The sequence below is a fragment of the Pleurodeles waltl genome, chromosome 2_2 (genome assembly GCF_031143425.1).
Source record: "Pleurodeles waltl isolate 20211129_DDA chromosome 2_2, aPleWal1.hap1.20221129, whole genome shotgun sequence".
Taxonomy (NCBI): Eukaryota; Metazoa; Chordata; class Amphibia; order Caudata; family Salamandridae; genus Pleurodeles; species Pleurodeles waltl.
In genome coordinates this window covers 509,488,673-509,503,998 of record NC_090439.1, presented here as the reverse complement: position 1 = coordinate 509,503,998, position 15,326 = coordinate 509,488,673, and the positions used below count along the sequence as shown (strand labels likewise).

Below are 15,326 nucleotides of genomic sequence, written 5' to 3'. Positions count from 1 at the left end.
TTTCACCAAATGATTTGCTGTATACCCGGAATACAATGAAAACCCATTGCAAGGTGCAGCTCCTTTATTGGCTCTGGGTACCTAGGGTTCTTGATGAACCTACAAGCCCTATATGACCCCGCAACTAGAAGAGTCCAGCAGACGTAATGGTAGATTGCTTTTGAAAATCTGCCAATGCAGGAAAAAGTTACTGAGTAAAACGTGGAGAGAAATGGCTGTTTTTTTCACCTCAATTTCAATATTTTTATTTCAGCTGTTATTTTCTGTCGGAAAACCTTGTAGGATCTACACAAATTACCCCTTGCTGAATTCAGAATGTTGTCTACTTTTCAGAAATGTTTAGCTGTCCGGGATCCAGCATTGGTTTCACACCCATTTCCGTCACTAACTGAAAGGAGGCTAAAGGTACAAAAATGTTTTTTTTTAAAAAAGGGTATGTCCCAGTAAAATGCCAAAATTGTGTTGCAAAATGTGTTTTTTTCTGATTCAAGTCTGCCTGTTCCTGAAAGCTGGGAAGACGGTGATTGTAGCAACGCAAACCCTTTGTTGATGCCAATTTCAGAGAAAAAAAACATAGGCCTTCTTATGCAGCCCTTTTTCCCATTTAAAAAACACGAAATGTTTGCTGCATTTTGGCTAATTTCTTGGTCTGCTCCAGGGGAACCCACAAACTCTGGGTACCTCTAGAATCCCTAGGATGTTGGAAAAAGGACGCAAATTTGGTGTGGGTAGCTTATGTGGACAAAATGTTATGAGGGCCTAGGCTCAAACTGTCCCAAATAGCCAAAAAAAAGCCTGGCACCCTGAGGGGGAAAAGGCCTGGCAGCGAAGCCACAAATGCTCCATTACTTTTAAAGATTCTCTTCTCACTATGCCACTACTGAATGCAGAGGAGTTCCAAGGCAAGTATCCTCCATAGTGAGGATATCAAAAGTTCCAAATTAAGGACATGTGTCTCTCTTGAATACAAAAGGTACTTACATTGTTGCCATTGCAATATCTCTCTCAGAAAGTTTTAGTGGCTTTGGCACTGCTGTGGGCAACTCAATTTCAAACTTTGACAATTTTGACATTGTTCCACCCTGTGTAAAAATGAGATTTGATTAGCTTTTATGTATAGTTACTTTGTAAGAACATTACAAATATATTTTTTTATTACAGATGTACAGAAAAGTAGTGAATGTGGTTTAAATACCTTTTAAAGCATTTGACTGTTAAGTTTAATTTTAAAAATGACTGAAAACATGCCACATCCGACAACCCGACTACAGTGAAGTATTCCGCTTCAAACTGAACAATCCAAACATGAGAGCAGAAACTACGCCAACTATCTACCAGCCAGACTTGCATACCAGAGCTGAGGAGTTCAGCAGTAGTAATAAAGGTTTTTTTCTTAAACTACTACTTAAGTTACAAAATTAGTCTGTAATAGTGGCAATGACAGTCTATATGTATATACACATATAGTTAGCTTCATGGTGACTAAGGTATTCATATTCCAACTATGGTTAACCGGACATATGGTATGCCCAAGCGTGCACTTTTGCCACTTCCGTTATTAATAAAAAGCCTACTTTTGTGAATGGTTTGACCAGTGGCAATGGGTAGGAGAGTGGGTGTTGGGAAGAGAAGACCCTGGAAACCAGAAGTGCGGGTCACCCAACTGCAGGAGTAGCAACAATATAAGCTGCCTCTCTACTGCCGACCACTGGACAGAATGCCAAGCAGGAGCAAAAGGGAAAAAAGGAGTGTAATAAGCAGCACTGGCACACAATGACTAAAGTAAATATGTATTTTAAGAAACCCTTGCACTTTCCAATTGTCGCATAAGCACTGCACATCACCTTCTGGGGAAATATCAGTGTGGTGCCTCTTCAATGGGTGCGTTTGCATCTGCGATCATATTCATGTGGGCAATCTGTAGCCAATATTCACAGTCCTGCCAACAGTGCTGTTTTACGAGTGATATCACATTTGGAAAGGCTGAACCATCTGGTAGTGAAGTGTACCTTCCACCCTCCCCCTTCCCCCCCACCATGCTACTATGGATATCATCTAACAGAATTACCATGAAGGTTGAGACATCTTTGGGTAAACTCTGCTCTCTCCCTTTTAAATAAGCAAAAACATGGGCTGCATGTTTCTGTATTTGCTACATGTGTTAATTAAAGTTGCTATGGTGTGTTCCATAATTACCATATGGCAGTACTGGGTCTTTATGGGAAAGCATCAACAGGTTTCTAAAACATGAGCAATAATTAAATGTAATGATCATCATGATATGGTTTATCAATCTGCATTGTAGTGTTGTCAGGCTCATTAGCCCAGTTTAAACAATGTTAATTAAGAGAACTACCTGACACACTAGAGGTACCCCCTTGTGAATTACCTGCTGAATCGTGACATGCTCCAGCCAACAAGAAGAGACCATGACTCTCCCATCCCTCAAAATTGGGGTTGTTAGGGTTTGTCTCTCATACTGTGCAATTCTCATTATAGTGGTGTAACAAGGTACATCTTATCTCCATATTTGTGTGGACTTAAGGCGGCAAACGTATGTGATTGTGATCTCTAGTTGGTGACTAGCAAGACCCACAGTCATTTAGATCCTGGTTGTTTTAGAGATCATCCATGTGTTCCTGTTACATCTCAACGTAATTCGTGAGAGATAAATTAGAGGGAAACATTCATTCATGGCTCAATCAGTCGTGCATTTAGAGGCTATAGCTGATTTTTGTAAATTGGCTCGTGGCCCATAGTGGCTTTCCTGTTCTGTTTGTTATGCCCTGCATACTTATCAATAGTCACCTTTCAAATACACATTCATGAGCTTTAAATCCGAGTATTAATCACTCACACACACTATTCTTCCAAAAATAAAATGTATTCTCCCAAAGTCACATATTAGCTGTTTACCCACAGGCTTCTGAGACATATGTCCCCTCAGGAGGGAAATGGAAAACTGGCTGAGGTCCAAAGCCTAGTCCAGTTGAGGCTTCAGTTATTGTGCACAAGACCACCTTTGTGACGAAGCAAATCACTGAACAAAGTACTTCCTGAGGAGAGAAGTATGTACCCTCATATGGCGGCCAGACATGGCTAATGTGAGGGGTGGGGGGGGGGGGGATTGCTTCTTTCGATCCCTATATTTTCAGGCTTACTGCTCTGCTGCCTCTACTGAAACCGGTTTACGATGGCTCTGGGCGGTGGACAATGACTTGCTCTTAAGAACCATTTCACTGGGAAATGTTGGTCACAGGCAAGAAAGAGAAAGTGGCATGTTTCGGTAAGGCAGGGAAAGAAGAGCTTCTTCACAGGGGGAAGGTCTTGGCTATCTTTCAGTCCTTACACACATCACCTTTGCAAGCAGGGGGGACTGGGTAGGGGCAGACATGGGCTGACATGTCAAAAAGGATAACTAGCCCTGCACAATGGAAACCAAAATCTTGTGCAAAATGCATATGTTGTGTTTAATGGGCATCAGCACCCACCAGTCCATTCATCACAAAGTAAAAAACACATACTTGACATTCAACATAAGCACCCTTCATATTTGCCCCAGACTTGATAAGGCCAAAGATCCCTATTTAAGGGGAAATGAACAGACATTTACACAATTTGACCGGTGGGCAGTCTCTCTGCCCCAGAGATATAGAGGAAAAAAGGCCTGTTCTTAGACTACAAAATATGCTGGTTTTATTGTCAGTCTACTGGGTAGAGAGGGCAGTAGCCACTCTCACAAAACAGGTTCTCTTGGGGGTCCCTGACTTAAAGGCACAGCTCAGATGTCTTAAGTCACTTTAAAGAAGACCACACAATTCCCAGTGGGCTTGACCGACTGTCAAGCACACTGAAGAAAAGGTACAGGACGGTCCAGACACATAAGAGGTGGCAATGTAAACATGAGCCTCCCTGTGACCCCAACAGAAACTGCTGGCATTTCAAGTAATACAACTATGGGACATTGAAGTAACATAAGAACATTGTTCAAGGTATGTACTTTTTGCAATAATAGCAAGGGATTTCATGAATGAGCAGCTACCAATACATTTATCAAAATGTTTAGTTAATAAAGAATTTGGACAGGTAGACCCCAAGGTACTGTCATTTTTACATGACAATAAGTACAGTAAAGATGTGTACGTACAGAAAAAACAGCGGTTTAAGAAGAATATTAAATAGAAAACTATATTAAATAGGAAACTGGACAGATTCAGTCAGAAATTTCTAAAGACTAGGCAAACTATTTCCAATTGTCACATAAGCTGATGTTTCGAGGTGGTCATCAAGACAAAAATTCTATAAATGAGCAGGCTAACCGGGTTAGGAAGGTGAACCCTCGTTAGGCCAAGTACAAAAGTCAATCAAAGAATGGCGGAAGGGGCACACAGGTTCCACAAACAAAAGAGGGCAAACGCAGTGGAGTCGACCAAAGGTTCCGCCGCCAACAGCAGCACCATGATGGTGGCATGAAGGGTCAGTGTCTGCAAGTTGAGAATGGCTGTAGTCGAAGTCGCTATCCACTGCAATAACAGCTCTAACTCAAAACAAAAAGTTTCCACTTCTTGGCTTTAATTTACTGGTTTGTCTGAAGGGGAAAGCTGATGCTATTAGAGGCCACAGATTTGATTTTGCAGTGACGTTTACTTGGCAGGTTCTTTTGATTGGACTGGCTGGCATTCCCGTTGTACCTGAACAACCACAGAGGTGGGAAAGGACTAACACATGTGGCTGGAATCAGGGGAAAACAGGGAACGTGTGTGAGAAAAACATTGTACTGCCTCTCACTCCCAGGATGGATCATTTCAGGCTGGGGAAGACACAGGGCATTCTTGATGTTGGGAGAAATGGAACGTGACTGAACTGGCTGTACCATAACTGGGAAGTCACAGGTAAGTATATTGTTGGAAGCTGAAGTGAACTATTAAAGCTTAGGAGGAGTGTAGGCCTACTGTTTTCTGTAGCAGGTGTTACTATGCTGGGCCAGCGGCTGACCAGGAGATCAAACGGAAAAACTAGAATGCTAACGCAAACCAGATCAGCCAGGAGATGAGAGGAAAAGATACCAGAGGGTTTCAGATATGTCCATGGGCACGGAGAACTGTCAAGTTCCTGATGTTCAGATCATCTGAAAGTCCCTGCTGTTACTGGACACTGACGGCAGTAGGGAAGGACTAATATTTGTAGTAGGAATGGGGAGAAAACAAGGAAAGGGAGTGGGAGAAAAACACTGGACTGGACCATCACAGGCTGGGAACATCACAGGGCAATCTTGATGCTTGTAGGAACAGTATGTCATTGAACTAGCTGTAGGATGAATGGGATAAATGGGAAACTGCAGATAGGTATACAGGTACCAACTTGATTGCACTATAATAACATGATTATTGTAGTTAGTCGGAAGCTGCCTCTTTATATAGTGGACCAAAAGAGATACATCGTGCAAAGAGTCCAGGCAAACCCCAAAGGTATCACAGAGGTACAAAAGGCAACCCAAATGTTCTCTTTTGTGGTAGTGTGGGCAAGCAGTTAGGCATATCAGAGGGTAGTGCTAAGCTTGTGAGGCACACACAAAGGCAGTAAGTGTGACACACACACTCAAAGAAATCCAACACCTATTTATAAAAATAACAAGTACTTGTATGTAAATTTACATAATAAGATCACTGGAATCAGAGGAGTACTTTTCGAGATAGGAATATTTAAAGTTTTCAAAAGTTGACAGGGCATTTTTCTGCAGCTGCAATGCTACTCTATGATAGAGAAAACATACACAGCAACCAGGCACTTCACAGCAACTAACAGGACCAATCTTCTGGACTTAAGAATAGTACAGGACAAGGTCCAAGTCTGCATCAACAGGTCACCTCTGGGAGCACTGGGACTCCCAGGTGCACTGGTGCAGTTCAGCGTTGGGTGCCCCAGGTAAGTTTATGGGGATTAGTCCGGTCACAAAGATGCTGAAGGGGGGTAGACAGAGAGTCCAATCCAGGTAAACCACCATGGGGGGTTCAGTTCTTGCGATGCTCAGGGACGAAAGAGACACCAGTGGTCCTGTTCTTCTCGGTCCAGGGCATCTGAGTGCAGAGGTGGTTTAGACCATCGGGTTTCCACCACCAGGGGCGGTTGCGATAGAGGGGGCCTGCAGAAACAGGCTGTATGTGTCGACTGGGAGTCCAGCCCGACTGAACCAACAAGTGGGCTCAGGTCCCACAAGCCTGGGGAATGTAGGGACACCAGTGGTCCTCCTCTCCTCGATCAGGGCGTCCGGGTGCAGAGGTGCAGTGGATCGTCGGGTCGTAGTCATCTGAGGCGGTCACAGTGAAGGGGGGTCTGCAGAAAGAGGCTTCTGCCACTGTCAGGAAGGCCATAGGGGGCAAACTCAAGGTGACCTTTGTCTCTGGAGAGCCTGGGAATCACGTTGACACCATTGGCCCACCATAGGGTAGGTGGCTCGGGTGTGGTGGTGATGTCCAAAGTCAGGGTTTGGCAGTCCAGGGTCCTTGCAGTTCTTCTTTTAGTGCCTGCAGATGCAGGGAAGCAGCTACTCTGCTCCAAGGGAGTTCTCCTTGGCGATTTGCGAAGCACTGGCAGTTCTCCCAGTTTCTCAGATGCTGCAGTGACAAGACAGCTCAGTTACTCCTCAAGGGTTGGCTGCAGCAGGCAGGCTGGCGCCAAGTACATTGTGCTCCTTGGTTCTCAGGTCAGCAGGCTTCTTGTCCGCTCTTTCTTTTGTGTTTTCATCAAAGATCTGTTTTCCTGGCATCAGGAGGTCCCCCTAAATACTCTACTTAGGGGACTTTAAGGGGAGTAAAGGATAGTAGGTAATAGGCTACTTAATCTTCGGGTCACTAAATCTCCTAGATGATTACTTCCTTTGGGTAGTGGGCATCACCCGGTCCCAGAGTTTCTAATTCCACCACACACAAGATGGCAGGGCTGTGTTCACTTCAGGCTGGTCACCCTAGGGGTGTGCCCAGGCTTCAAATGCAACACACTTCCTGCATAGCTAATTTTCCCTATCTTTCCAGGTGCCAAATGGGCCCTAGGGTGGGGTGGGGCTATTGGGAGAGGGGGAGGGGCTGGAGGGGGGCGGGAGAAGGGGAGAGGTCTACGGTCAGCATCTCCCCCCTCAGGACAGCCAGATCTGCATAGCAAAGGCAGCGGGCTCCTTTGAAGCTTCCTGCCTTGGAATGCAGATTTGCAAGTCATCCTGTTTGGAAGGGTGTGTAACACCCCTGCCAAAGCAGGCTCTTGTTTCTGACCTCCAGACAGCAAATGCTCTCACCCCGAGGGTCAGAAATTCGTCTGTTTGTGGCAGGCTGGCTAGAACTAGTCAGTAAGCCCACCAGCAGTTAGTAGGTTTTCAGGGGGCAGCTCTAAGGTGCCCGCTGGGTGCATGTATTAATAAATCCATCACTGGAATCAGTGAGGATTTATTAATACAAGATGTCGGATGGCAAACATCCTTATTTTCTGTGAAGTCATCATGTTGCTGGGGAACTCGTATTGACCAGTGTCTAGAACATGTATTTAGAATGGCTTCCCTGTTCACTTACTATGTCGAAAAATCGACAAAGACATGGGGGCATATTTGTTAATGTATATATGCCCTCACCTGTAATAAAATGTACCCTGCTTTAGGGCTGTAAAGCCTGCTGTAGGGGTGACTTACAAATATTACAGGCAGGGTTAGGGGAAAGGGCACACAAGTGAATGCCATGTTGTGTTTTCCCTTTCTGGAGCATCTTTTCATGTAGCTTGCAGTGGCCGCCTGCATGAGTTTTCTGTTGGGTTACCTAGAGTGGCACAAGTTATGCTGCAGCTCTTAGAGATCCTCTTTAGTCTCCAGGCCCTAGGTATCAGAGGTACCATTCACTAGGGACTTGCAGAGGTGCTAAAGGACCTGGCCACCTGGGGATCAAGTGACCAAGTGTCTTGTTTTGGGGAAGCAACACTGGCACTGGGGACTTGGTTAGCAGGAACCCAGTGCACTTCAGTCAAAGTTGCATCAAAAAGTGGGGGTCTTCTGCAACCAGAACCCAACTTCCTACATAGGCATACTGTTTTTTTGTAACAATGTTTGACAAGCCCCTGCCGGACCACAATACCAGGCGGGAACCCCAGAACGCCACAGCAAACCAGACCAGCCAGGAGATAAAGAAGCAAGAAATAAAATAATACTAAAGGGTCTAGGGCACCGAGAAGGGAATAAAATAGCAAAAATGTGGAGAATACACATGTGAAGTGGTACAAAACGGAGTGCTGCAACTAATGACAGGTCGGGCATAAACTTCAAGTCAAAATGTCCTTAAATACTGGCTCTTATGCCCCAGAAATATACCAACAACCATGAAGTGAGTGTCTATCTAGTGTTCAGAACCTCATTAGTTTCCACTGTCCCATTCTTCCCACAACCTGCTGTCTTGATTAACCCTATGCTTGATTTTAAATCTTTGCTGAGCCTGAATATTAACATCATTCCAGCAAAGCGTAAACAGGAGGGAAACCCCTCGAATCAAGATAGAGCAGTTATTACAGTAGACAGTGGCTTGCACTCTAGCCCTTTTTTAGCACGTGGAAACTGATCCTTCAGTCATCTTTGATCAACTCCGGCTGGATACACTCCAGCATGTTTATCTTTTTTGTTTGGTGAACCTTTATTAGCCTCTGTCGTTCTTTGACTAACTCTTGTACTTTTGGCCCATCCATGGTCAAACCTCAGACCATATTATCCTGTATTTCTACTGAATCTTTGCACTGGTAGTGACTTACAAATAACAAGCATGAATGAAGTACATTGATGTAGGTGATTTAGGATGCTAGTACAACACAGAGCCAACAATGGTTTTTCACAGTAAGATGATTAAAACAGCATTGTATACAGACTCCAAACAAACTCAAGTTTTCTGTGCCCATGTGAAAGCTGGAACTAGTGTGCTCATATCAAATGCAGTTGCCTCTCACAATCCGAGATTCAGTGGCAAAAAGCTAAATAGCATCTTACTTAAAAAGTGAAATTCTTTTCTACACTAAATTATTTCACGCATACACACTTTTTTTTTTTTTTTTTAAATGAAAAGGAGAGTAAGGTCTCCCACCCCAGCCTAGTCACAAAAGAGCTGCTTATGCAATCAACCCCAGTAATCTCTGTCTCTTACCCTGAAATAGAAAGGCTGCAAGACGTTGCAGAGGACAGTGGTGGACAGCAGGATCACAGCGCTTTCTGGGCAATATAGGTACCAGTTGACATTGATGCTCTGACTCTTTAAGAGCTTCAGGTAACGTTTTTCTGGAAATACCTGAAAACGACAACATAGAATAGATGTTGAAGAGAGTACAATTCTAAAAGCAGTTTTAATATGAGCAGCAGTAAACTGTAAACCACAGGTTCAGCTTAAACAGAGAGCATAACAATGACACGTAATGACTGAAGACCATAATTCACACTTAAGAGCAGCTATCTTCTCACATTTAAGTGTACCCAATGAATGCAGAAGACACGATTCCAAAGCTACTTTGTGGTACTGTAGACATGAGTATTACTAAAGCTACAGCAAGGAACATAGAACATGCATGCACACATTTGTATAGAGATCACACATACATCTCCACACATCGAGAAACTCTGTTTGATTGCAGTTCACCAGTGTTGTGGCCCAGACAACAAGTGGTTAACAAAAGCACCTACACTTGATACTGCCCCATCAACAATAGCTTAATCTGAATCCTAAGTAAAGGCATCACTCCTCCCCTACGTTCTTTACTTACATTGATGGCTGGCACCTTCCTGGCCTAACTTAGAGGCAGTACACATCGCTACTTGAATATTTCTAACTGCCGGCCCTACCCTTGGACTACCTCACCAGGGGCTGACTAAAATCAAGGACACAAGGGAAATATGAAATTCCTGCTTATTTGTAAAGAACACTGCATTTACAATACAGTAGGGGTTGATTTGTTCATGCTTCCTGACTGACCTCCAAAGGGGAATGACTACTGCCCTTGTCGAGCACAAATTCTTCACATCAAAAATCCCTTCAGAGCAGAACTGAAGAGATACATTACTAAAGACAAATCCTCTACTAGCAGTCACCTCACGCCTATGCTTGGACCATTATGCGATTCATGGAGTCTGTTAGAAATGGGGTCTCTAGTTGGCAGTCGGTTTGCACCCTGTCAAGTAGGGACCCTCACTCCAGTCAGGATAAGGGAGATATCCGCTCAGATAACCCCTGCTCACCCCCTTGGTAGCTTGGCACACGCAGTACGGCTTATCTCAGAAGCAATGTGTAAAGCATTTGCACATAACACACAGTAATAAGTGAGAACACTACAAACGGACACCACACCAGTTTTAGAAAAATAGCCAATATTTATCTATAACAAACAAGACCAAATACGATAAAAATCCAACATACAGTAATAAAAATATAAATTCTGCAAGATTTACTCAAAAATATAGTTCCTTGAAGTCGATAGCTCCACCTGGGGCTATCACAGCGTCGTGATCAACAAAACCAACAGTTCAGGCCAGCCGCGCCGTTGAGGGACAGCTACGATGTCGGGAAGACCCACAAACAGTACCTTCAATTTGCAGGGCGTCGTGATCCTCGCGGTGAGCTCCGGAGAGGTGCATTGTGGTGTCGGTTCTGGAGTCGGTGCATGAGTCGTCTGGCCCTTGAGGTCACACGTGTTGCGGATCGAACTCCAGGCTGGTGAAGTCAGGTGCACCAGCGTAGATGGCGTCGGGGCTGCGGTGCGAAGCCGGATGATGTAACGTGCGGTGTCCACAGGTCACGGTGCAGGGAGCAGCGTCGTCGTTGCTGAAGCGCTGTCGTTGGTAGGCCCAAGCCAGCGGTGCAGGACGGGACGGTTCTTTGTGACCCTCACAAGCTGTGTCCACAGGCCACGTTCCAGGCAGGATGCCTGATGGCGACACAGGAGCTGATGGTGCTGGCGCCGGTGTCAGCAGGATCGTCTTTATCAGGGATGCCCAGGCTGCGGTGTGAGCAGGCAATGCCTGAGTGCGGGGCTCACAGGTCACGGTGCAAGCAGCGGCTCGGTGAAGTCATCCGATGACGGCGTATGGGAAACCAGGGGCGCGGTGTGAAGCAGGGCAGTGCGACTCAGTCTGGCGTCTGCAGGTCACAGTGCCGGCCAGCGGGGTCACGTTGGTTTCTCCTCTTGAACAGCACAAAACACACAGTTCCCAGTGCTGCAGGTCGAGGAAACTGAAGTCTTTGGTGTCCCTGAGACTTCCAACGGGAGGCGTGCTCTACTCTAAGCCTTTGGAGAATTTTCTCAAGCAGGACACACAGCTAAGTTCACCCTTCGCACTCTTTTCAGGCAGAAGCAGCAACTGCAGGCCAGTCCAGCAAAGCAATACAGCAAAGGGACAGTACTCCTCCTTCAGTTCTTCAGCTCTTTTCCTGGGCAGAGGTTCCTCTTGGTTCCAGAAAAATTCTAAAAGTCTGGGGTTTTGGGTCTTCTTCTTATACCCAGTTCTGCCTTTGAAGTTGGCAAACTTAAAAGCAAAGTCTCAAGTGTTTGCAAGATCCTTCCTTGTCCAGGCCAGACGCACACCAGGGGGTCGGAGACTGCATTGTGTGAGGGCTGGCACAGTCCTTCCAGGTGTGAACAACCACTCCTTCCTCACCCTCTAGTTCAGATGGCTCATCAGGATATGCAGGCTACACCGCTGCCCCCTTTTGTGTCACTGTCTAGAGAGGTGCAAAACAGCCCAACTGTCAAACTGACCCAGACAGACAATCCACAAAGAGGCAGAGTCACACAATGCTATAAGCAAGAAAATGCCTACTTTCTAAAAGTGCCATTTTCAAACAGACAATTTAAAAACCAACTTCACTAAAAGATGTATTTTTAAATTGTGAGTTCAGAGTACCTAAACTCCGCATTTTCATCTTCTCTCAAAGAGAATCTGCACTTTAAGGATATTTAAAGGCATCCCCATGTTAACCTAGGAGAGAGATAGGCCTTGAACAATGAAAACCGAATTTGGCAGTATTTCACTGTTAGGACATATAAAACACAGTAGTATATGTCCTACCTTAAACATAAACTGCACCCTGCCCCTGGGGCTAACTAGGGCCTACCATAGGGGTGCCTGACATGTAGTAGAAGGGAAGGTTTGGGCCTGGCGAGTGGGTACACTTGCCAAGTCGAATTGGCAGTTTAAAACTGCACACACAGACACTGCAGTGGGAGGTCTGAGCCATATTTACAGGGCTACTAAAGTGGGTGGCACAACCAGCGCTGCAGGCCCACTAGTAGCATTTGATTTACAGGCCCTGGGCACCCATAGTGCACTTTACTAGGGACTTACCAGTAAAGCAAATATGACAATCATGAATAAACCAATCAACAGTACACATTACACGGAGAGCATTTGCACTTTAGCACTGGTTAGCAGTGGTAAAGTGCCCAGAGTCCTAAAGCCAACAAAACCAGGTCAGAAAAAATAGGAGAAAGGAGGCAAAAAGACTGGGGATGACCCTGCAAAAAGGGCCATTTCCAACAGAGTCCATTTCATTCTAATCTGTGAGAGATGACGAACTAGATTGCCCTGCAAGAGTTGGGTGCTATTCTTATTACTGAAAGACCTCCACAAGGCCCAGCTGACCGATTATTTAGATTGAACACTTTGGTAGTATGTTTTTGCAGTTAGACAGAATTCACCATAAAAACTATAGTCACTAATCATATAAACATGTTAATAAAGCAAAACGTTCAGAACTTGAAAACAACTTTTTTTATAACTTTTTTTTTTTTTTAAATCTATGCCACAAAAAAAATATACATCATCATGGATCTCACAAGCACAGATTGAAGGTAACAAATTTACCTGATAAAACTCGATGCCTTGATCAGTTATGAAGACTATTTCTGTGGAGCTTGTCCAGCAGAATCCTAATATGCTGGCATTTCTGGTCTTCAAGAATAAAACCAAGTGAAAACATGTTAATATATAAACAGAAACTGAAAAAGAAAATATTGTTCGAGATATTTGTCTTTTTGAGTGGTTTTCATTTCTGTTGTATAAAATGACCAACGCTATGTTGTAAAGTACTGTAAATTATCTAATCTGAGTTGGTACGTATGGCTTGCAGAGCTGAAGTTCTATAGATGGAAATAACCTTGGACATATAGAACATATTCAGGAGGCAAAGGATGCATTGGAAGTAGACGTAAAAGATCTTGCCACCTGGCTGACAAACAGCTTAGTGATATTCAGGACCACGCTGTGCAACAGGCAGTTTCAGAGGTCTTCTGGAATCTTACAAACCTGAACAACTCAACAAGTTAAATATATGCTCCTTGAGTTTGTACACAACCTGCAAGTCAAGGGTTTTAAATCTGGAAGATAAACAGAGTCTTCAAACCTTTTGAAAATCTATGGTATATGAAATCAAAAGCAACACATTGCATAATATAACTCAAACGTGCAAAGTGACTATTTAGTTCGGAGACTGCAAATTCCTAATTTTTTAAAATTCGCTCCTAAGTACTAGTTTGTTTTTATAGACCACAGTATACGACAGTAGACTGTTTAACCTCCCAACAACCGCATCTTCCTCCAAGTAACACCTCCCAGCATTTGGCATGATTTACAATTGGCAGGGGTTAAAAAAGGCCCAGTTGCTCAAGAGATAAGCTGCAGTACCTCAATAACATGATTAAGGCTTCTTTCTTCAAAAAAGGGTCTCGAGGGCATTTACCAACCCAAAAGGAGCTGAGGTTCTCTCATCTGCAGTATGCTTACCTACAAAACCTGCAGATCCAGCCTTTCTAACAAATTCACTATTTGATTAGCCTGGAGTTATGGGACCTGTACCGAAATTGAGTGCTAGTCCCTTTTAACAGCAAGGGAAGCAGTCTGCTTTTTAATAGCATGAAAAAGCAAGAACCAGAAGAGGTGATGTGATGTGATTTATACCAGGTGATAGTGAGAAAATGGGTGATTTGGCCTTTGTCAACACTGTATGCGGATAGGCTTGGCCTACAGGTAAGAAAGTGTCTCTTCCATGGTAAATGCTGTGAACTGCTTAATCTCAATACTGTTTCTATAGTACAGCGAAGAAAGCATGTTAGTTCACTAATATTCATTGAAACTTTTTTTTTTACTTGAAATCTTTTTATTGGCAGCTTGTGATAGCATATGATTCTATCCAACACTTGTGATCAATTGTGATATCAATATGGGTTTAACAGTAATAAATTGTAAGCACATAGTGAACACAGCAGGATTGAGAAAAAAAGCCCAGCAAAGGGGCAAAGCATTTTCTGGATCGCCAACTCAAGTAAGCAACATTTAAACAAAACCTAATCAGAATTAGAAATAAAGGAAAGAATAAAGTATGAAAGGTCAAAAAGAAGGCTTTGGCTGAGGACACTGCTCCGGGGAGAAATATGGCCGTAGAAAGACCAGGAGGGAAAGCAAAGAGATTTTAGTGTGGCAGGGAAGAGAATAGAGGAAGTACAGAGGGACACACCTTGTAAGTGTAGTCACTGTAGCCAGGGAGCGTATTAATAAAATAGTTCAAGAGCTTTGAGCCTGGGTGGAGTAAAACAGGAATGTTCCAGCCGTGTACAGTAGTTTATCAGGGATTGTCAGATGTGAAACAATTTGGCATCTGTGTGCGCTAACTTATGAGACAGGCGTTCCATAGCTAGGACATGCCAGAGGCGTGTAACCATTGGGCAATCGGGAGGGGCAGTGGTTTTCTTCCAGTTTAGAGCAATGAGTTGTTTGGCTGCACCTAGCATATGCCTTATTATGCACCAATCAGTGTGTGACATCGCCGCCAATGTCAAAGGGCGGATGCCCAGGATCACTGCATTGTAAGAGTTTGGAAGAGGAAAGTCTACAACCCTTTGATGTGGCTATGGACTTCCTTCCAGAATGTTGCAATAAGAGAGCAGGAATACCATATGTGGAGTAGTTCTCCAGGTGCCAAAGTGCAGCGCCACCACAGAGGCGAGGTGGTAGAGTATGTAGAGCGAAAGCATTTCTGCGTATAGTACCATCTCATCATCACTTTGTATGCCATCTCGCAATGAGATGAGTTTCTATTAATCTTAGAGACGTTGAGCTATAGTTGTTCTCATTGTTTCTGGGTGGCATACTGGAGGAAAGCAGTTTAATGTGTGGAGCATTGGCCACAGTGGAGTAAAATGATATTGCCAATATGAGGTGACCACAGAGCCATGCAGAAGGTCTCGGCGAGGTGAAGCTCACAAGATATGTTAAGGGGTAAATGTGGTCTGAAAAAGCAGTGACCAGGATCAGGGTAGGTACATAGCTA

General features: G+C 44.2%; 1 protein-coding gene across 1 annotated transcript in view; it reads right to left on the bottom strand.

Annotated features, from left to right (window-relative positions):
- RMC1 (regulator of MON1-CCZ1) overlaps window positions 1-15,326 on the bottom strand; it is a 219,715-nt gene that overhangs the window by 132,957 nt on the left and 71,432 nt on the right. The window contains exons 5-7 of the mRNA XM_069220023.1: window positions 12,866-12,952; window positions 9,162-9,302; window positions 982-1,082 (exon numbers count right to left, since the gene is read on the bottom strand). Coding sequence (XP_069076124.1) covers window positions 982-1,082; window positions 9,162-9,302; window positions 12,866-12,952 — 329 coding nt within the window. The remainder of the gene's footprint in view (window positions 1-981; window positions 1,083-9,161; window positions 9,303-12,865; window positions 12,953-15,326) is intronic.